Below are 23,245 nucleotides of genomic sequence, written 5' to 3' on the forward strand. Positions count from 1 at the left end.
AATGAAGGCTTTGCAGAACAGCAGAGACTTATTTGGTTGATGCCTGACTCCAGAATACTGGGGTATATATCTAATAAAGCACTCCATGTGATTGGCCTTGTAGGAAAATATCCAAATCAGACATCTTATAACATTACATTGAATAAAAGTGGCTGAAAGAGGCTGAACAATGAACATAACTGTGCCACCTGTTCCACATAACTGTTCCACTGTTGGTCTTTTTCTCGCCCAACAGAAATAATAAACACTACTCGCTACACGTCATCACATCTTTAACATCATGCCAGTAGTGCAAAAGCTGATACACTTTAAAAATTAAAATCTCCCAGCATGGAGGTATTATTTCTATTTTCTTTTATTATCTTAAATACACTTGGTAACAAAAGATCCCTTGTGCTTCTTTTTGTTTACCAGATATGTCCTACAGCATCTTCCAGGAGGCATTACCTCAAATTCTGAAATGAATGGATGTTCACTGTTGTTAATAATAAAGAGGGCTTTCCGGGAAACAGTGTTGTTATACTGAGTATTTAATAATTTCATTGGCAGCTTACAGTTTTCCCAGCTGTTTTGACAACAGTAGCTTGTTTTTATTAGCTGCAGTCAGGCTACCATACCAGACTGAAATGCTTTCTGTCAGGCTGTCACGCTTTTTCTCCATAATTCTTTAGTTTCATAACAAGAAAGAATATCATTATTGTTCAGGCTTTAAATGTTTAAAATGATTTTATTCCCTCTTCAAAGTTTTGAGACAGAAGTGAGCCTAATGATTAATGCTGAGATGTCTAATTATGCAATGCTCCTGAATAATCTGCACCAGTATCAAACTAATCAAAACATTATTTATAAAGGTTTACCAAATGCCTCTCCTCACAAAATCCCCCCTGAACAGAACAAAACATCATGTTCATGTCCAGTCACATTTTCCCAAATCTATTGTGCAGACTGCATCCCATTTCTGGGCCTAATCAGATTATCTCACTTGCTGAGGCAGTTATGGCCAAGCGTCTTTTCTGTGTATGCTGTATTTGAGCCAAATCATTGAAGGCTGTATTAACAGTTGTGTGAGCATGAGTAAACTTTTGTTGACTTCTGAAAGAGGGGCATGCCAGAAAATCTTTGGAACAGCTTAGTTAAGCACAGTTTACAGTATGACTTAGTTGCTTAAATAGACAAATAATCATATTATCTTATGAAAGAAAATAATGAAAATCTATTAACATAGACCTATGGTTTCAAGTATTTTAAGTACAATAATAATAATACAGACAATATGTGTAATGAAATGCAAGGTAGCCTACTCTTAAGACTGAACATAAGACCAGTGTGCAATGAATAATATTCAAAATCTGAGTTAAAGTTTTACATTTAAAGAGAAATATAAAGGCCAAGTATTCCAATAAAAATGCAAATACTTGCAATGTTTGTATTAAAATGTTAAAGTGTCAGATATATAGGTGCAAATGAAAATATATATGTAATAGACAAATGCGTAAAACGAAAATTACAAAGTGATAAATGAACACAAATAAGGTACATCTAGTAAATTTTCTGACAGACATTTTGTTCAAAGTGGAAGAAGCTGTTTCAATATAAATTTTACAATTATTCATGACAGCATATTTGATAAAAACAACTGTATTTTCTGTTATGCCATTAACTACAGCAGGTGTTGGGATAACTTCAGGGGAGTTTTGGGATTTACAAGATGCACTTAAACGCTCCATGGGACGCACGCAGACTGTCAGGTAGGCTTCCAAGCCTGTGATTGGACGACGGACTGTCAGTTCTGAAGCATGTGTGCCAAAGTGAACCAATCATCTTGCGTGTTATTGGCCGGTGCCCCGGTTCGCCGGTCGGTTTGCAGCTGGGAAAAGGGGAAGCAACTGGCGGCGGAGGGGCAGCATCGGCGGTACGGTGCTATGGACCTCAGGGACAATGTCGAGACAGGGGAGACGGAAACCCACCCCGAGCTGTTCTACGTGCCGATCCCGGACGAAGCACCGTGCAAGCGGGAGCAGGAGAAGCTGTCGGGGGTCGTCAAAAACGTCCACAGAAAACTGCGCAGGAAATACAGAGAGGGTAAGCAGCAGCCTCAGTGGGCCCCTCTGTCTCTCTGTGGCCCTGCAGCCGAGTGGCTAACACTGTAGCTCAAAAAAATACCAAATTAATCACGTATTAATTATATTTTTTTCCAGTAAAGATAGCGCATTCTCGCTAACGTTACCCCCTCCTAGCTAACGGTTCTGTCTTGTGTCTGTTAGCTAGCTGTTATGGAGGCAGACCGCAGTCTGAGGGTTGCATTCAGCAAACAAGGCCTTTAAAGCTACTTAACAATAACATTACATACACTGCAAAAGATATTCCTGTTTCTAAACTTGAGCCAGTGGTGTAAATGTGTTATCTCCTCCAAAACCAGACGACTGAGACCTTAATAGGTTACTAATGAGAGACACTAACAGAGCTGTTGACAATGAATGACTCTCTATTGCCTCTTTATTGCCAGCAGATGATAACTATGTGGACTCAGCAAACATTTGGTGCAACTTTTACTACCAAATTAGTTTTATGTCTGAGTATTGGTGTTCATACATCAGATATTGTCAACGAGTACCCCACAGATCTACTGCTGCAGATATTATAGACAGCAATAGATAGATAGATAGAAATTGTTTTAGGACATGAGTCTGGAGCTTCTGTGAGTGGATCTAAATTCAGAAGCTGATTATTGTGTTAATTTTCATGTAAGGACATGAATGGTTTGGAAAGCTGCTATCATGGGGGCTAAGAAAAAGATTGGCCATTTTTGCTGAATTAAAAGGAAAGACTCTGCCCTTTTTTCCAGGAAGTACTACAGACATGGCAGAACAGGTAAATGGCTAAAATTTCATAATTTATCATAATGCAAATTAGGGATGGGTGTTGAGAACTGATACTATAAAAAAGGGTACCAGTTTATGGCTTGTCAGTGGTACCGAAATATTTTTAAGCTTGCAACAACCAATGCTACTAGCAGTATATTACTTTAATAGCGGACAGGGTAAAACTTTCAAAAGCATAGCTTCCTTTACCAAATTCAGTGAAAATGCAGCTAAATGCAATAACCCAGGAAACATTTTTTTTCTTAAAAAAAATTACTCAATACAAGGCTTGTTAATTATCAAAAAAGTTGGTGCTTAAGTTTATTGTTGACAGCTAATCAATTCATCGACTAATCACTGCAGCTGTAGAACCAATAAAATCCTAATACAAGTAGTATGTATATCCTAATATGATAAGGTTTGTGGAAATCATTTGAGAAACCTGTCTTACAAAATGACCATGTCGGAATAGTTGTACTTCACATTGATGGAAAAATCCTGCATTGCAGTCTTGCTCATTGATTTGCAACATTGCCCACAATGGCAAAACATGACCAGAAATATTAATTGGATAGCAGTCATGATACAAACAGTAATAACAAAGTCTCTTTGGGTTGACCTATGGCTGTTATATGCTATTTGTATTCTAATACCTGGTATGTGGAAAATGTATGGCATGAGGTCTGTATCACATTAGTGAAGCATTTGCATGTGTTAATAGAAAGTAAATAAATTGTTCATCCTGGAAATTCATCTTTAACACCATCTGTCAGAGGCAGGTGAAGAAAGTGTCACCTGAGAATATCAGAGACTGAAGATTTTACTCTTTATTTCTACTTTTTAGATATATGCACCCCATGTATTGCTAGTAAATAAGGTCCAAGCAGACACTTTGGATACCACTTTGGGTGGACTTTGTTCTGCTTTTGTGATTTGGGGAAGTACAAAAATGTCCCAAATTAACCACTTGGTTAGCAGATGATATTATACTACTGTGATTTCTCACACAAAGTGTTTAAGTTCACCAGAGATGCTACTGTCGATCACCTCTTCTGTCTTCACCCAGACCTCAGTCCATAACTACTTGCAAATAAAATTACCAAAGACCATAATCTGCTTTTCTGGATATAAAACTAAATGCAGTTTCATTTTCTCCTGTAGGCTGTTTGTATTCCAGTGACTGAAACAAGGAATTAACGGTTCATTCAAAGCTTTAAAGACTGATTCCAGGTTTGATTTCCACAAGAGTCTGTTCATTGGCAGCTGTCTGTCATGAGAGCAAAAATCTTTGTCTTCTTTCCTATTATGAGTCAATCTAGATAAGAGCATGATGTAAAATGGGAAGTTTGGAGAAACCCTTTCACAATACTTTAGAACCGACATATGACATCCAAATGTTAGTCAGAGTGCCCAACATCTTCATTGTTGAAAGAAGAAACTGAAATTTCACTTTGCAGCACTGACAGAGAGATTTATTACAGCTATGAGCTTGAAGTTGAAGTTAAAAATGCCTACCAGCAATGCTAAAGTGCCCTGGATTTAAAAACATGCTACAATGCCTTTATACAGAGGCTTTGTACTGTTGTTGGTGCTGCAGGCAATCTCTGATTTTCTGAGGAAATGCATAGTCCTACCAGAGACTGTGTAGGAGGGGAACAGAAATTCACAACGGCAGGTGCGAAATTATCTTCAAAAAAGAAAGTTGGCTTTAGTTCATCATTATCTTGCAGCAGAAGATCAGTCGGCAGTTTGTAGGCTCATGGATGTATTTGATTTTGACAAGTATAAAAACTTAAAATATCCTGTTTCAGATTGTCTGACTGGTTTGTTTCATTTGACGGTCTCTAAAACAAAAACATGCCTTTGACCATTTCACTGCTCTCAAGTCTCAAAGTAAACAGCACAAGACACATTTTACTAGTTTAAAACAATTCATAAAAAACTGCAAAAAGGAGTGTCAGAAATATTTATGGCCACATTCTCTACTATGAGGTGTGTACTAAGTGCATATGCTGTTATTTTTGTAGGCTCTGACATACTTTTCCACCTGAAAAACACTACGTAACCATAACACGATGGTGCAAACGATGTTATCAAGTCATGTTTTGAATTATCATGTTAAATCAGAAACTATTCAGAATAGGAGAGACTAACTGGTTGTTTTGGAGGCTTGAACAGCAGAGAGAAGCAGAACTCATGATTGGTTAATAAGTAAAGCATGATCTGGTAGGCTTGGCATTGAATCACAGTGGTCATGCTTCCAGAGTGCTGCTGTTTACCACCACTCCTCTTGTTGTCCTTTCATTTCTGCAAATCTGATAGTGTTTTGTGGTCATGGGATTTCTCCCTTATCAGAGTGTTTGCCCATGCTACAGGCTGTAAACTTCTGAGCAACTGTGAAGATGTGCCGAAGGGATTTTTTGTGGACATTATTCTGACTGTGAAATGGCTATTGGAGGATGCTTTTTAGAGAAACATTTCCACTTCAGTGCTGGCAGAGATGAGAGAACATTGTAGGCGATGTAGCAGTAAATGTGGCCTGGTTTTTCCAAAGGAGTACTGTCATGTTTTGGTGCTGAAGGGGATGACCAAAGTTGGCAAGTAGGTTGTGAATGTTTGCGATTTGCTGTGGATAGTGGTGATAGTAGAGTGAGAAACTTACTTAAACTTTGAAAGTTGCAATTGATTTCTTTAAGTTGTGAGGTTATTTGATTTGTTTCTGTATTCTGATTTTTTTTTTTTTTTTCCCTCAGTGGGCGACTTTGACAAGATCTGGCGCGAGCACTGTGAGGATGAGCAGACGCTGAGCGAGTACGCCCTTGCCATGAAGAATCTTGCTGACAACCACTGGACCAAAAACTGCGAAGGAGAGGGGCGCATTGAATGGTGTCGCAGGTAGGACTGGCTTCAAATGTCCTCCGACATCTTTCAGCTGCAGTTCTAGACCTCGTGACAGCGAAGTCTGACTCATCTAAACCTGTGGGTTGTGTTTTTGTGACACGTCGTCATCACTTTCACAGTAATATTATGATTCCACTTCCACAGTGTCTGTCAAGAATACTTTTTGGATGGCGGGATGAAAAGAATGTTAGAAAAGGATGAGAAAAGTGCTGCGCTCGCCATGGGTCTGACTGCAGCGTCTGTAAGTGCCCAGCCACACAGCACCATCCCCAGGTAAGTTGTACTAAGAACTTTATCTGCCATTAATGTAGATCCTAGAATCATCAGTGTCCTAATTCCATACAGCACACTGATTATATTAAATATGCACTACATACTATTTTGATGCTATACTGTTCTTGCAGTTACTGGTTACTAGTTGGTGAGAGTTGCAGAGTTTTGGAGATATCAGCTGTAGAGATGTCTATCTTCTCTCCAGTATAATTGGACTAAAGGGCTTGTGGTGCTCAAAGCACCACTCTTCAACTTGCACCAAAAAAATCCAGATGGATAAATAGCACTAGAGGCCAGGGAAGATATGTTTTTATGTTTTTTATTTTATTTTGGGGTAAACTGTCCCTTGAGATTTACTGATTATACTTTTGCTCTTGGAGCTCTTTTACCAGTATTCCCAAATTATTGTAATTTTTATAGCTGTGAATATAGCGCCTCAGTTTCTTTGCGTCGTGGAACAGTTTGTTCCATTCACATGGATTCAGGCAGACAGTTGACAGCAAACCACATATCATTTTAGTGGACAAAAGCAGGAAAGTATTATGCAAGACCGGCAGAGAATTCTGACATCAGTAGATGCATTGCTATCAAAAGTTAAAACATTTTACCTTTTGTGGTCCTCCACAGAGGAATTTATAACCTGATGTTATGTAGGTCCCTCACACAAGAGGAGAAGTACTACTACTGTGCTTACTAGTATAATTACATGATACCCTTGACACAAAGTGAGTGTATTTAGTATTTTTTATGATATTCTTTGAAAACAATATGACATCACCATAGCAACATATCGTCATGCCTGTTTCGTTTTGATGTTCTGCCAGTCTGTCAGACTGTTTTGTTGTTTTTCCTGTGTTATCTAGAAGGTGCTGTTAGTCTACCGTCTGCCTGAATCCATGTGAATGCAGCAATTGTGTGCTTTATGTCAACAGCAAACTCAAAACCTTTATGTGCTTACTAGATAGTGTAGATAATGTTCACCCATTACTGAGGAAAGTAATTATAGTGGCAATATTTTTTCATCTGTAATTCCTGAACATTGTTGTTTTTTTGGTCATTTCAGCCAGGCAAGATCGTTCACAGTTTTTGCTTGTTGCAGCCACTACAAATTAGAGTAATTCTTGAACATATTTAACACCCAGTCAGTGCGGATAGAACAGATTGTCCATCATAAGATTGGTTTTCAAGCTGCCTACAACTTTGCTACAATTCAAATTCTGAAGCCTTATAGTACTGACCCCTACAGTCTGCTGTGTGTATTACACACAATGCAAACGTGGAAAACTTAAGGAACAGTTAGCCTCAAGATTTAAAAATACATACTGTTCTTACCTGTAGTGCTAAAATGTTCATCTTGATAGTTTTGTTGTGAGGTGCAGAGTTTTGGAGATAATGGTTGAAGAGATGTCTGCCTTCTCTCCAGTATAATGGGATTAAATGACACTCGGATTGTGATGCTCAAAGCACCAAAGAAATACATTTGAAAAACTCAAAACTAGTGTTTCTTTCCAGGAATCATGAGCTAGTTAAGATAATTCGCATATCTTATTTTGAGCCATTTCTGGTAGAAAGAAAGTAAGGGATACAACAGTTCTGCTAAGGGATCAAATGTAAAGTTTGACCTCAAGATCATTGCCGGCTTAATCAGATGAAGAGCAAGAAGAGAAGTTATGTGAAAAGTCTTTATTTAGTCAGATATAATTGGTTAAGATGCCACTGACATGCTGCATGCCATGTATAAGTAGAAATCTCAGCCTGAAGGCAGTGATGCAGTAGCTATACATTATTTTCTTTTTTTTTAACACACTGTACTTGCACACCATACACCGGCAGGCAGAAAATTCAATCGAAAATATTGAAAGGCCCCCTGCACGTAATTCTGTATTTGTTCTTCATCTTGTTCAACATCTTTTTATTAAAACTTAACAATGTGGATTTTCTAAGACAGAGAAGCACTGTTTGATGCAAAAGTTATGCAGTATATTGGTTTTTTGGTAAACTATGTAATTTGACACTTGTCCTGCCTCTGTGTTGTAGTTCAATCTCTCATCTGGGAAAAATGCGCCTTCTGGACGTTGGAAGCTGCTTCAACCCTTTCTTGAAGTTTGATGAGTTCCTAACAGTTGGTATTGACATAGTGCCTGCAGTTGAGGTACGAATGCTTTCTCATTATGTTTACTTTTTATTGATTAAAACATATTTAATGTTCTTGTTGACACAAATAAAATGCATGGGGTTTTCCTGTCTGGGGGCTCAGTGCTGACATTACAAAGCAAAAAACAACAGCAGAAATGACTCATGCAGGAGTATCAGTGTTGTGGTTAGACAGTCTGTAAAATTTCTGCAGAAAGCAGAACAAAAAGCACCTTGCATTCTGCAGCTGCAAGAAGGGATTGCTCGATACCACTTTTTCATGTCTGATACTGATTCCATTCTGATTTTTCCCTCTCTTTCACAACCAAGCTGTTAATAATACATTTGTATGGATGCACTTTACTTAAGCAAGACATCTAAAGGACATCATGCTCAAAAATTGAAACAAATATTCTACTCTCATAAAGGAAGAAATGCTTAACCCACAACATGACTGCATTATGAAATATTGCGGCCTCTTTTTATTTAAACTTTTTCACACAGAGAACTTTTAGCAGCTTTTTTGACTGGTCAGCAGCCTTTAAAAAATCTAAATGAAATTTAAATAAATTGCTCTCAATTGTTTTGCATTTTTCTGCCTTGAGTGTAAAATAACTCTACACAAGTGACGCTGCTGACAGGTCTCAGTTCTAGCAACATCTGTGTTACTCAAAGCAGCAGCAAACATTATAGCCACCAGCCACAAAACCAATATCAGTTAAAAGTGTACACTATATTTATAATATTTTCAACAGCCTTTTTAGACAGGAAACCACTGTTATATGAGCCAAACCAACCAGACTCAATGCGCGAAATCAGAAATTTTATTTTTTTTCTCTGCCTTGATTTTATTAGTTTGTTTGGAGTTTTAAAATTACAATGTGGATTAACAGAGATCAAGCAATAAAACAAAGTCACACATTAACACAAACAAGCTAACAGATGGATGGAAGCAGCACTAGACCAGCAGATCCTGTGTTGTGCGAGGTAAAATTACTGGTTTCACCCATGCTGTCTGGTTGATGAGAAGAGACTGATATTATATATAAATCAGTGGTTTCCTGAGGAGAAGGCTGTCTGACAGTGAGTAAAAATAAAACAATTCAAAATATAGGTACACCTAAATTTAAATTGATCTTTTTAGGCAGCTAAAATCCGTTTTGCTGCTGATCCTGTCCACAGCAGGTCAGTGAATAGTTTCTCTGCTGGTTCCCTCTCTGCTTCTCCAAACTGGTTGCATACAGACCAGTATCTACTGTAGGTAATACACTGACTATTGATAAGTATCTCACACAACCCCTCAAATCCCCACTATCCCTTTTAGCACAATGGATCATATTGGATTAAACTTTTTTCCCCCTGATATTCGATGCAGTGATTTTGGCCAGTATCTGACCGATACATTACTGAGTATCAGATCGGCCCATCAGTAGCTGCAGAGAAACTCCATAGATAGAATGACAATGACAGTTCATGAAGAGCAAGAGACCACATTTAAACCATTTGAAAGTGCTGATTTTCTGCCTGTTTTCTCTCCCTCAGAGTGTGTACAAGTGTGACTTCCTCAACCTTCAGCTCCAGCAGCCTCTCCAGCTGGCAGGTGACGCGGTCGAGGCCTTCCTCCGCCAGCTCCACAACCCCATCGACACTCTGCCTGCCCAGCTTTTCCACGTGGTGGTCTTCTCCCTGCTCCTGTCCTACTTCCCCTCGCCATACCAGCGCTGGATCTGCTGTAAGAAAGCCCACGAGCTGCTGGAGCTGCACGGCCTGCTGCTCATCATCACGCCCGACTCCTCCCACCAAAACCGCCACGCCCTCATGATGCGCAGCTGGCGCGTCGCGGTGGAGTCGCTGGGCTTCAAGCGCTACAAATACGTCAAGTATTCTCACATGCATCTCATCGCCTTCCGTAAGGTGTGTCTGGCCACCACCAGCGACCTGGTGTCACGCAACTACCCTGAGATGCTCTACATCCCTCAGGACTTCCACTCCAACGAGGAGGAGGAGTGTGCCGACGTGCCCGTGCAGGTGCGCTCCGAGTTTGAGGATGACCAGCTGGCTTGGGGCTTCACGGAGCTGCCTGACACGCCCTATGATTCAGATTCTGGGGAGAGCCAGGGCAGCTCGGTGCCCGGCTTCCATGAGCTAGAAGACCCCATCTTGCTTCAGAGCTAGGCTAAACCAGCTACCCCCTCCTCCCCCCCCAACTGTCACCTCCCCTTCAACTGCTGCGCTGCCAAATTTAACCTGCTGCATTCTTCTCCCTCGTCTCCTCCCTCTTCTCAAAATAATGCAGTTTGCACAGTGTGAAAGAGAGAAGTTTACAGATTATTTTCTCATATCCACACTCTTCTGAGAGTACACACACATACACACACACATATACACATACCACACACACTAAGATGGATATATTTTGATAAATATCTAGGTTTTTTAAGAGTTGGAAAGCGAATGCCCTTAAGATATCTGAACTCCCTTCTCCTTGATTTCCATCCCATCTTCCAATCAGCTCTCAATAACAAAAGTCAGCTTGTCTACATTCTGTACTCAGTCTCTATTTGAATAAGCTAGTGTGGCAGGCTACTTTAAGACAAATACAGCAACACGAGCAGTGTGACCGGAGTTTGATTGCACTGGAGAGGCTGAGGTGAATTTGACTGGACTGGTACGCTTGCTTCTGTCACAGTCATGCAGCTAGATTTTTCTGGAAATTCTTGATGTGCATTTAGTTTTCCAAGACAAAAAAAGAATATCATTGTTTTGAAATATATATTCTCAGCAGTCAAAACATTGGTGTTGTCCAGTGTTAAGTGTGGCAATGCCATTTTAATTTGGCATCCTCTGAATGATTTGTGTATCTTTTACAAGAAAGTGGTATTTGTAGCATTTTAAACATTTTCAGAACCATACGGTAGGAGTATTACTAGGTTTACTAATGTGAAACTGTAACTGTGTTGACTCATTGTGTAACAAGGTACGAGTGTTTCAAAGTAGGTATTACACTTTTTTCCTCCTCGTTGTCATCACAAATATTATTAATACACAATTTTCTCCTGTTAAATTTCCAATACAGTTTTTGTTCTCAAGCAGAGAAATAGTACAACACTGCAAGTCAGTGATCCATATCAAATGGACTTTACAGCACCAGTATCCTTTGACACAATTTTGTAACTTTGATGTGAAAATACAGTAAGTACTCTGCCTCCAAAAACATCCAGATCTGAGCTTCTCACAGTCAGAAAATTCACCTCGACAGAAGAGATTTGCACTAACTTACTGTTTTGTCATACAGAACGTCTGAAAAGGTGAGAAACAGTAGATTTTAGCAATAGCAAGCGAGATCTGAAGATACTGTACCCTACTTGTGGAGGTTTCAGCTAAAGACACTACCAGATGAAATGTTAGTGTGTGTTCCTGCCTGTTGCTGAACAGGTCAAATGTGTGGCTGTGGTTGGATTTGTCAGTGTGAATGAAGGAATGAATTTACGTTGATGTGTTTTTTGTCAGTGGCACTTTATCATTGATCCCAAAGGGTGTCACAAAATGTAATTATTTTCCTATGATGACAGTTTTACAACCAATATGACGGGCCCATAAGATAATACCAGTAAGTCTAAGGTGCCTTCTTCGTTCACATTTACTGTATGTTGCAAGCGGACTTTCATCCCCCTGGAGAAAACAAAACTCATACCTTTTTAACAATAGATATCAAGCTTCTTTGGCGAAACAGTCGAGCTCTCCTTTGTCATATTACAGATAATAACAAGAAACATTTCCAGTGTTGGTGTAATGCAGTGTGTTGTTGCCATTCCCATATCTTTTCCAGTTAATGCACATCTCTCTGCTGATATCTCCTCTGTTAACACAGGAAAAAAAACAAAAAACATAAAAAACATTTCACAGTACCACACATATTCAGACTTTGAAGAAGCGTGTTTTGTGATTAATTGGTGCATTTGTCTTCCAGTGTTTCTTTTGATCCATTTGCATGAAATGGTTCATCTTCATTATCAACATTTTCAACAATGCAGAACAATGTGTGCTTCTAGTATGGTTGTATTTCTCTTTTATAAATGAATGTAAATGTAAAGTGTCTGTGTGTGTTTTTTTTTGTGTGCATGGTACCTTTACTTTTGAACATTCAAAATACTGCTTATGAAGTTATGAAGAACTGGCTTTGACTCAAGAAACAGTAGTGCATGTCATTGATTTTGCAGGAGGATATACTAGAAACTGTAATGTGTATTTTACAGGCCAATTCTAGTAATTTACTGAAAGTCCACTGGTACTGCATCAAGGCAAACAAAAATAACAATAGCTATAAATCTGAAAAAAAAACCAAACAGATTTTACAGTTTCTTTTTCTTCTTACTCATGAAGCTAGGGCTGCATTCATAAGACTTGAACTTAGGAACACTTTATAATGTTCCTGACTATCACTGCTATCCTTTTGCTTACATTTACATACAGAATGGGCCTTTTCTTTTACAGCTGCTCAGGCGTTATTGACATAAGTGCTGCTGCAGTAGGCAGAAATAACTTTGAGTATCTACTAGAATCTCATCAAATTAGAACATGGACAGAAACAAAGCCAGCTGATCCCATTTTTCAGTGTTAACTCATTTGAAACACATTCTTGAGGGTAAAAGTTAATTATTGCACCTTAAAACCGGAAGTTCAGCCTGTGTGGATGCCCATTTCTGCCAATGTGATAAACAGAAAAAAGATCTTCTAAATCATTATATTGAGAAAATAGCTTGCAATAACTAATAATAACAGTGTCCCAAAATAACGACTTATTATGTCAAAATAATGACATGTCAAAATGAGTTACTATCTCAAAGAAATTATTTAGTAGTATTTTATTTGTTTTTGTTTTTTTTTAAATAATAAGAAACCTATCAATATAAAGCCACAAGTGGCAATGAACAGGGCCCAGGCAAATTGCTAATATTTTGATGCTTGTAATAAACAAGTATTGGTTAGACACACACACTCAAGCAGAGGTGGTCACATGGTTGGAAAGTTGGACTTGGTCTCATAGGGATTTGAACCCTTGACCTTTGACCTCCAGAGATGGTGAATTACAAACTATACCACACTTTCTGACAAGGTGAGTTAATTACATCAGATGTGCAAAACGGGGGCATTTTTATCTGTTTAAACTTAAAATGCTTATAAAAGTCAAACTCTTGGTGATAAAAGTTTGAAAAACATCACACACCATCCTGCTGGTTTCAGGTCTTTTGTCAAATATTTCGTTGACGTTTCATCAAACACTGAACAAAAAAGAAAACGTTATGCATACAGTGCAAGCAAGATATTAAATATCACTGCAAACTGAGTCACGACCCGAGATCATGAAAACTGATTTTCGTACAAATTCATGTAGCCAATTATGAGATATAAACTTTTCGCATTTGTGGCGCCCCCTAGCGGTGAAACTCAATGCCCTGTGAGATGTCAGTGTTTGTGGAAACTTGAACACGTGTCACGATCTTCACAAGGTCCGTGTATCATCGGTTCATTCAATTATTCAATTCAGTCTGGCAAACCAGGAACCACGTGGCCGGAGTGGCGGCTGTCCTGTCTCCTAAATGGTCCTAAACGGTAAAAACCTGGCGCCAGTATCCATAGTGTAGTTATATAGCTGCGTAGCTAATTGTTTTCTTGTAAATGTTGTCATCTGTCTCTAAACGATACATGTGTATTAAGATTTAACGCTTTTATTTTGGAAGTAAAAAGACGGAAGTCTCTAGCGCCATCTATGTGTGAATGGTGTCAGCGACGATGAAACCTTTTCTACGTACGTCTTCATGAGAACAGATGAAAAATAGAAATGCTGCGTACAGTTAAAGTCAAATATATCTGCTCGTACAATATATTATCATCAGCAGAGTGGCGCAGCGGAAGCGTGCTGGGCCCATAACCCAGAGGTCGATGGATCGAAACCATCCTCTGCTAGGGAAGATGTTTTTTTCCATTTTACGTTTCTTTCGTAACTGTGAGTCGAGAAATGATGTTCTTTCGTAGACTGACGTATACGCAATACACTTAAGTATACTTCATTTGACGCTGATTTTCCATCGCTTTGGACAAAAGCACCAGACAAGTTATATGTTACATCGCTAAAACATTTTTCTTTTCGTAGTTTAGCGATTGATTATTTCCTTAAAGGTAAAAATGTTTGTTGCATTTTGTTAAGTCTCTAAGTGTATCTTCGTGTTTATACTTTGCAGGTTTTATATCACTTAACACAAAGTGCAGCATTTTGTACACAGTCACAAAGTTACAAAACTACTGAATTAAAGTAATTTGAGGATTTTTAATCAGTTACTTCCACCACCGGACCTACATAAATGAACAAGATCGTCCATGTAATTCTTAATGCTTGCTACTGAGTCTTTGTCTTGAAATCAGATGAAACAAGCCTGTTTACATTTTCACGGTCAAAGTAGTACATTAGCCAGTTTGAGTAAGGTGGGAGGACATTTTAATTTAGATAATTTTAGTTTTCAAATATAAATCAACAAAATCTGAAAGTTTCTTGTTATAGCATTAACATGAAAGAAAACAGCCATAAAGATCTATGTGGATGTTTATGTCAGCCATATTTTTCAAATTTCTATAAGCAGCCAGCAGAGGGCACTGTTGTTGTATATTTTAAAATTTGAACATTTCAAACTGTATCGTGTCAATGGTTGGTAAAATGATCATTTGGTTATTTGTCCATTGTTGTCCATGTTTTTAAATGGTTTATTCTTATTTTTATTTTAGTCTGACATACTCATGACTGCCATCCTATTATAACCTCTGGATTTCAAATCCCAGATGTTACATAAAACATCCCAAAACAGAGCTGTGAAAACTCTCATGAAATCTCAAATCTTTTGAATCCAGGATGTAAATAATGTTTTCCCTTTGTTAACATCAAATACTCATGTGTCCGCATGAAGCTAGAAAAGCATGTTTGCTTCCATATCTTGCCAGAGTCAGTCCACACTGAAAATCAGAAAGAATATGACTAATGCCTGTTTATTCCCTTTCACAAGGCACTAAACCCCTATTTTCTGCTGTGGGGATCCTCAGCGGCCATCAACAGCAGACTGCGGTTGTGCTTGGAAACTCCAATGTGAGTAACTGAATTTTGAAGTGCTTGAAAACATAATAGTGAGAAAGAAACACTTAATCTAAATAAAGCAGCAAATAAAACCTTTTTGTTTTACTCTCAACCCTAAAGATTTGTCATGTCTGCAGTTTCATTTCATTTATGTTGTACCACAGAGATCCTTCCTTGTGCTAAAACTAATCCTGCTTCAAATGTTTATTTTCATTATGAATTAATCTGTAGAATATTTTTATGATAAAAATTATAATTTCCTCAAACCCAGTGTGACACCGTCAAATTGCTTGTTTTATCTGACTGTGCATTACAATGAAAAGCAGCAAATCGCCACTTTCCAGAAGCTGGAACCACCCCGTGTTTGGCATTTTTTGCTTGAGAAAGTATCAGAAAAACTCTGCACCTTTCATGTAGATGTCCAGTCATTGTTGATGGTAAATTTAGTCAACTGAAGCAATGCATTTATCAGTGTGTGCTGTATTGACTAAAAGAGCAGGTATCTCCTGCTGCAAAAAGAGCTCAGGCGAAGCTTAAACAATTACTAAAACATGTTAGCTAACACTAACTATCAAGTTTTTGTTGGTCTGCTTCTTAACACTGACTGAAGAAAGTACGAGCCCTTCTGAATATGTACGGTCGATCACTCTTCAGGACCACAAGCGTCAATTATGAGTCATTTTTGTTTAGATTCTGGCACCAAACAACTCAGCAAGATCACATTTTCACTTGGTTATGTGGTCTACTACTCAGAGGTGATTCGTGTTCGCCTGGTTTTTCCCTCGTTTTGCCTCCAGCTAACACTGTGACGTAATCATGACGTTGGCTCAAAAAGGGTCTATTTCAGCTTCCCCCCTTTAGGGAAATACTACCTCAGTATTTTGAGGTAATATACACATTTTCTCTAAAATAACACTGTAAAGTCTCAAATAATCAGATCAACAATCATCCATGATGTTCATATAATGACAAAGTGGGTGAAGACTAATAATATAACAGCTAGAACAGTCTGGTAAATTCAGAAAATCACATCACTTTATTATAATGCAACCTTCAAAACCAGGAAAAGACAATAGTTGTGCCATATTACGATATAACAGTAATTTAAGATGAATTCAAGTCTCATATCACAATATCGATATAACATTGATATTGTCCAGCCCTATATGACCAACAAAGTAACAGCTATAGGTTAGGGTGGTGATAAATGGCAACATGGGCGTCAAAATCTTGCATGCATTGCATCCTGGTACATGCAGGCACTACCGTGCATGAGCTCGGCACACACTGAGGAATTTATTGCTTTAATTGACTCCATTTGCAATCAAACTGACTGGACATCCAGCATTTTCCATTTAAATAGAAACTATGTTCAGGCTGAATGACTTCTGGCCACAACTTGTATTTTAGGCCGTGCAACTGTGGACATAAAAACCTAATGTAATTGTCCTGTACTTTACAAATGTGTTGTAAATTATGACCTTTTTTTGCGCCCACTCAGTTCCCTGAGAGGCCACATCCTTGACTCGTCACCTCAAATCCTCTAGCAGACGGCGCTTCACATGAACTCCTCCTCAACACCTTCGAGGATTTAAACAGCACAACCCTGCCTTCACCAACTCAACCACCTGACCCACACCACCAGGACCTCTGAAAGCTGAGGTGATGGATACTTTGGTTGAAGAGAGTTCTCCCATGTATATATTTGCTGTTCTCTTTCTCATACAGCCTTCTGTCTCTCTGTATCTCTATTTCAGTCTCTCTCAGGCCTGACCACATAATGACAGACCTGCTGTATATTAAAGGACCCTGCCCATGCGTCCTCTCCCTGTCACCTCCCTCTTCATTGGCCTTTATAAGCCTCCCTCGCAGCGGGGGGGTGCACTGCTTTCCAAAGAGGGACCGTGTACAGGCTAGCTCGTCCAGGGATCTCCTGTCTAAACGCCAACCATGGACAACCATTCATACAACTTCCCCTCAGACTGCACCCCGCTCACCGCCTCTAAGTCTGCCCGTAAACCGGGTGGATCTACCGTGGTGAACATGGGCAACGCTGGCAAGAATCCACCCCGGGACTATCTAATCTGGTCGCTGTGCAACACCTTGTACGTTAACTTCTGCTGCCTGGGCTTCATGGCTCTCATCTACTCCATCAAGGTAAGATCTAGAGCTCTATTTTAAACTCATGCACCACTTTTTTCTAGTAAATTATGGCTGACTATTATGAGGCGTGCCACATCCAAGAAATGGACTGAGGTTTTAAAAATAAAAAGTTTGGACGAGGCTGCGCTGCTTTTTGTTTAACAAAAGATGACCAAGCAATGCATGAAATATTTTCTGTTTCAAAGCAGAATTTGACACTGTGATGGTAACTTTTTTAAAGTATTTTAAAGTACATTTTAGGCCTTCCTCATCAATTGTAACCTTTAACATTTGTTAAGTGATCTTAGTAAAACTGGTTCATAAATAGGTTTATTAACTGGTGTGTTAAGTGGAGTCCGACACTGGATTTTTATAATTTTTTTAAATCAAACACAAAATAAATATTAAGTGTATCTTGCTTTACAAATGCAACAATAACCATGTATTTACATAACACACACATACATAAATCTTCAATATTACATAAGAATATTAAATATGTTATCCTATTGCAGAAAATAAAAGAATAGGAAATGGTCAGCTGATATTAGCCTATGATATCATAGAACACTCATAATTTAGTATCCTCTATCTTATCGTTATTGCCAGAAACTCACATTTATTTATTTTATTTTTTTAAGTCCACCTTTCAAAATGATATTTTCTTGCAAGTAGTAATGCCTGAGAAAAGAAGCAAATAAACTCAATATTAATTAATAAATTAATTAATAAAAAGCATCACATTTACGTAAATGCGGCCTATAAAACAAAAAATCAGCATTATGTTCTGTCTGCTCATATCACCAGTAATAATTTATAGGCTGATATAGTTGTGAATAGGCCAACATATCAGCTGACCAACATATCTGTCTGGCTCTAGTCTTTAGTAGGGCTGGGTATCTTTCAAAAACTTTCTATACTGGCACCAGTAGCAATATTTTGACTTCAATACTGGTTCCTGAACATTTTTTCATCAAATCCATTTTAACAAAAAGAACATTACATTACACATTAAGGTACAAATCTTTAGTTTCATTTTTTAACTCATTTTTACACACTCAAATTTATTTCACAACATAAAAAATACATACCTATTTAAGTTTTTAGTTTTATGTTTCAGCAGCCTGACTTTTCTCCCATGTGAAGCAGTTTTACAATATAAACAATAAACTACAACTTGGAGAGTTATTCATAAGGTATTGAAATTTGGTGTGGAATTACAAGGCACACAGCCCTCGTCTTAAGTTATTATTATTTTTGAATACACCATATGTTGAAACACTGAGGTATACTTGGTGGGAAAAGGGAACAATTTTGAAATTTGTGCAGTCTAATCTGCAACAGGAACACGTCTCTGATGACTAAAAGACTTGTGTAATACAAGTGGACAGACATAAGCAAAAGGTGGGCCGACATGGCAAGGAGAGCTTTCAAACAGTGGGCATGTTGTGGTAAACGCCACATTTGGAAATGAAGCACAGACGAATTACAGAACTACAGTGTCATTTCTGAAAGAATAAGATGAACCTTGCCATCAAATGTCTGCCAAAATAAATGAAAATTTGGCGTGGCTGGATTTAGAGTGTCAGACTTGTGCAACAAGTAGTGTGGAAACATGGGTAAATGCATTATGTGTTCCACCATGTAGATACACTGTTAGGAAAATCTTTGTTGTAAAGTGGAAAAAAAGCAATATATGTCACGTAGAGACCTGTTATTGTCCCAGGTCAGATAGCACATAGTAGAACGCATTATTTACTCAAGTAGAAGTAGAAGTACAGGTACTAGTGTAAAAAAAGTCTTTGGTAAAAGTATAAGTATTGATTCAAGTTTTTTACTCAAGTAAAAGTAAAAAAGTATAAGCTCTGAAAGGTTCTCAAAGTAGAAAAGTAAAAAGTCACTGGCTATTTCTGTGCAAAGCTAACTGAACCATCTTTTGTCCTTTTCTGTTACATTTCTTCCATTGTTTTCGTCATGTTATGTGGTATGTGTTATACATTTTTTACCTGTATTTTAAATACTAAAATACAGATACCAAAAAACTTAAACGCACTACAGGCAACATTCATATTGTGTAGATTTTGGAGCCCCCTGTGGACAAAAGTGGTAGTGTTTCCTCCGCCAAAGCCACAAAAGATAACATCAAAACTAAAATTATTTAACTAAAAATCTCTTCCTTCTTATTTTTAACTTGCTAATGTACTGCAACTTTACGTGGAAAAATGGAAATGCAGGACCTTTTCATCTGATTTCACAGTGAATCCAACCCAGTGACAGGCATTGAGAGTAACTGTGTAGAAAAGGCCGATCTTCCTGCAGTTTGCTTATGTTGGTATTATTTCAGCATCAGTATTAAACTGAGACTTTTTAATAATGAGTTAAAAACTCCTTGTTAAAGATTTAAGTACAGCAACAAAGTATTTGTACTTCTGGAAGAAAACAAAAGCTTTTCTCACTAAAAAAATGACACATTCAAAATAACACAACATGTAAAGCAGAACTGGAGAAGCTCTGAGACTACCTGAACAAAAAGGTCTCTGAAAAACTCACCACAAAAGGGTGTGTATACCCTTTATTTAAGTCTTTTTTTTTTTTTATCTTTCATCTGTCTGCACAGGGCACAGCTCTGAATCACAGGCGCAGCATTGGCTCTGCACTCAAATTAAAGACAGTGACTGGCTGCTCGTCTGACGAGTTAAAAATGGCGTAATTGGCATCTTCTTAATGGGCAAGTACTCATGGGAAATTAGAGAGTGCTAGGGAGAGACTCAGGCTGGTCCGCTCCAAAATATACGGATACACTTAGAGGCAGCTCGAGGATTTCATATCACTCCGCCCTTGCACAACCTTGAATCTGAGCTCTGTGTGGAAAAACTGGGAATTATGGGGCAAGCCGCCATGAACTTGTAAACGAAAACATGACTGAACATTGTAATATACCTTTCTTTGCCCTTCCCCTCTCACTATTTACAGTATACATGGGTGTAGACACTAACTAAGCATTTTTGTGCATAAACAAGAGAAACATTTAGCTGGACCATCCCGTAACGACAAAACCTTTATGGATAAAACTTGGTTGATTTTTTTTTAGTGGCTGCACGTAATAAAATGAGAATGTGTTTGTCTGCGTCTGTGTAGGCCCGGGACCAGAAGACTCAGGGCAACCTGCAGCTCGCCCAGGAGTGTTCAGACAAGGCCAAGTGGTACAACATCCTGGCAGCCGGCTGGAACCTGCTGATTCCTCTCCTGGCCATCGTCCTGCTCGTCCTCCTGCTCGTCCACCTCGGCTCGTCCCAGGGCTCCTTCGACTTCTTCGGAGAGGACGGCTTCCAAAACTTCATGAAACTGTTCAGCTGGTAGAAAAAAAAACAGATCAGTCTGAAAGTCAACCCATTCACATTAACTGGGACAGGGTATTTGATTGCATTCAGCAGGTGAGAGCTGACATAGCTCCTAAGATATTTTGGCCAGTCTAATAAGCCAAGTGATAAACTACATGCAAATCAGCTCCTGTGCTGGACTTAATAAAAATCTGCTTAATTGGTGAGAAAGAAAAGTAAGCCTTGGTTTGTGTGTTACGTGAATATTCTCTTTGGGATGCACCAGAATTAATGCTGGTATCAGAAATTCAGCCAATAAAAGACTTAAACAGGGCATTCAAATAGTATGTGAGAGTTAAAATATAATGCTCTTGAACCAGTGTCCTAAAACTATTGATAAAAGTTTATGTCCTGCAGTAAAAAAAAAAAAAGCAATGCAAACAGTTTGATAATTGTGGGACTGTAGGACATAAGTATCTTTGCATCCATAATTCTAATGTCAGTATTTGAGGGAGTTCAACTTACACCTGTCAGTCTCCCAGACACGGTCAGTAGAGATGTGAAGTTGATCAAAGACTGAACAGCCTGGAATGGAAAAAGAAAGGGAACAAACAGAGTTAATGAGCTGATTTCAAGCTGAGAGGTTGAGCAAGCAGCTACTCTGGGTCATTTTTGATGTTATTTATTGTATTTATGTGGAATGGAAATTTTGATGACAGCTGAAATTATCTATAGTCGGGATAGAAAGAGCAGAGAGAACAGAACAGAGAACTGTGGAACCAAAGTCTGAATGTCACAATGATGAGAAGCAACTTGACAAAGGACAATCAACATTCACCTCCCATTGATAGATTATGATTGATTTTTTTTTTCTTTCAGCATTTTTTTTTATACATTTTATTACTGTTACAACAAACATCTATTTTTTGTCAGTATTCATGTATTTTAATTAGTATTTTGTTGTGTTAAGTGTTTTAATTTTACATCTTATTATTGCTGACCTCTTGTGAGTGAGCTAAATAAACCAAATACTGTTAACTCAGTATTGCATTGAAAAATCAGCCCTCATTTTCTATTTTATGTGATACTTTAACTTACCTTAACAAAAATCTACTAACATTTTTCAGGTCTTTTTCAGATCCCCTATTGGCTGATGAACTCAAGGATGAAAAGATGTTCCCGCTGGCTTTACACAGTGAAACTTTTACGCAACTTTAGTGCATTGAAACTCAGGTGAAACTAAGTTGTGCAACACACTCTGAAACTCTCAACTTTTTAAAACTAGTTTCACACAACAGCCAATCCAAATGCTCTTAACATAACAAAACTTTCAACATTTCAATGTTTCAGCTCTGACAAAATGTAGCAAAATGTATATTTAAACAGAAACGGTGTTGAACACCCTGTTATGTACACAGGCGCACTACACTGCAATGCCGTTTTAATCCGGTGGCGGGCATCGCTGCTGACTGGGTAAAACCTGTGACACACCCATCAGAGAAAACATATCGCAAAGCCTGTTGCACACTGTTATGCATCATTTTGCGGAAATGTACCGTTTAATCCAGAAACCAAAGCAAAATGGTCTTTTGGAAGAAATTATGGTCGTAGACTTCATGCAAAGTTTATAATGTTGTCAACAAATGAACGTGAGCCAAGTTTATTTACAACGCAGTTAGCATGTGACTATTTTTACTGCTAGTTTGTTAGTAATCATAGCTTGCTTGCATTAAGTTTTGATGAGAAACAGAGCTGTTGTCAAAAATATGATCATATATCAAACTATATCTTCACACTGATGTCAGGCAACAAAGACCTATTTATTTATTTATTTTTCTTGAATCGAAGGGAAAATGCACTCTCTGGAGGCTAATTGGATCAAGCTCCTTTAAATTACCAATCTAGCTAGCTAATTTTAGTGTCATTAACCATTTGTGTTGCATGAGACTGATTATTTCTTAATTGCTTCATGTAACTGTCAAGTTGCATGGAAATTATGTTTCAAGCAATTTGCCACCTGCAAGTAGCTGCATGAAAGTTTCATCGTGTAAAGCCAGTTTTGGGTTTCTGTTGCAGCTCCACTGCAGCACCTGCACCCAGTTTCAAAGTGATAATTTTTAGCTTCCTGATTCTGGGCCGGGTCTGAGGGAACGGGCATGGCATGTTTTTTTTTTCATCCCAGCTGTGAGCCTGCTGCTGCACCAACTATATACAGAACCCATTTTAGGAGTCTAAGTGTGTCCTCAGTTGTAAGGCAGGGCTGCCCAGGCCGACCACTACAGAGGAGACAGCAGCAATGTGGAGGCATGCAGCGGGACGAGATGGCTCATTTCCACACAGACTAAATGGCACATGTTTTGTGAAAGACCTGCCATTTTATATTAGGCCTTAACTGTCTGGGTAGTGCTTTAGGAAACTCTCCATAGCCTGAGCCAGTGTATGGATTTAGATGTATGTTGTGCTGCAAAACCACAGAATTATATATTACAATA

At 38.4% G+C, this 23,245-nt stretch overlaps 2 protein-coding genes and 1 non-coding gene across 4 annotated transcripts; all 3 read left to right on the forward strand.

Moving 5' to 3' along the window:
* Positions 1 to 1,828: 1,828 nt before the first annotated feature.
* On the forward strand, positions 1,829 to 12,261 carry samtor (S-adenosylmethionine sensor upstream of mTORC1). 2 transcript variants are annotated; one of them, XM_084734648.1, is made up of 5 exons: positions 1,829 to 2,082; positions 5,615 to 5,756; positions 5,907 to 6,035; positions 8,073 to 8,187; positions 9,711 to 12,261. In XM_084734648.1, the coding sequence occupies exons 1-5, from the start codon at positions 1,923 to 1,925 to the stop codon at positions 10,341 to 10,343; spliced, it is 1,179 nt and encodes a 392-aa protein (XP_084590774.1). In that variant the 5' UTR covers positions 1,829 to 1,922; the 3' UTR covers positions 10,344 to 12,261. The 2 variants fall into 2 exon arrangements, with proteins under 2 accessions (XP_084590774.1, XP_084590775.1); XM_084734649.1 differs by lacking the exon at positions 1,829 to 2,082 and adding an exon at positions 4,975 to 5,462.
* Positions 12,262 to 13,630: 1,369 nt separating this feature from the next.
* Positions 13,631 to 21,510, forward strand: LOC146316806 (interferon-induced transmembrane protein 5-like). The gene is made up of 5 exons (XM_084734422.1): positions 13,631 to 13,678; positions 15,224 to 15,303; positions 16,793 to 16,953; positions 17,049 to 17,448; positions 20,572 to 21,510. The coding sequence occupies exons 4-5, from the start codon at positions 17,242 to 17,244 to the stop codon at positions 20,791 to 20,793; spliced, it is 429 nt and encodes a 142-aa protein (XP_084590548.1). The 5' UTR covers positions 13,631 to 13,678; positions 15,224 to 15,303; positions 16,793 to 16,953; positions 17,049 to 17,241; the 3' UTR covers positions 20,794 to 21,510.
* Positions 14,064 to 14,135, forward strand: trnam-cau (transfer RNA methionine (anticodon CAU)). Its single transcript has one exon. It is a non-coding gene; the product is annotated as a tRNA-Met (tRNA).
* Positions 21,511 to 23,245: the final 1,735 nt, after the last annotated feature.

This window comes from Lutjanus erythropterus, chromosome 13, assembly GCF_056507025.1.
Source record: "Lutjanus erythropterus isolate fLutEry1 chromosome 13, fLutEry1.hap2, whole genome shotgun sequence".
Lineage (NCBI taxonomy): Eukaryota > Metazoa > Chordata > Actinopteri > Lutjaniformes > Lutjanidae > Lutjanus > Lutjanus erythropterus.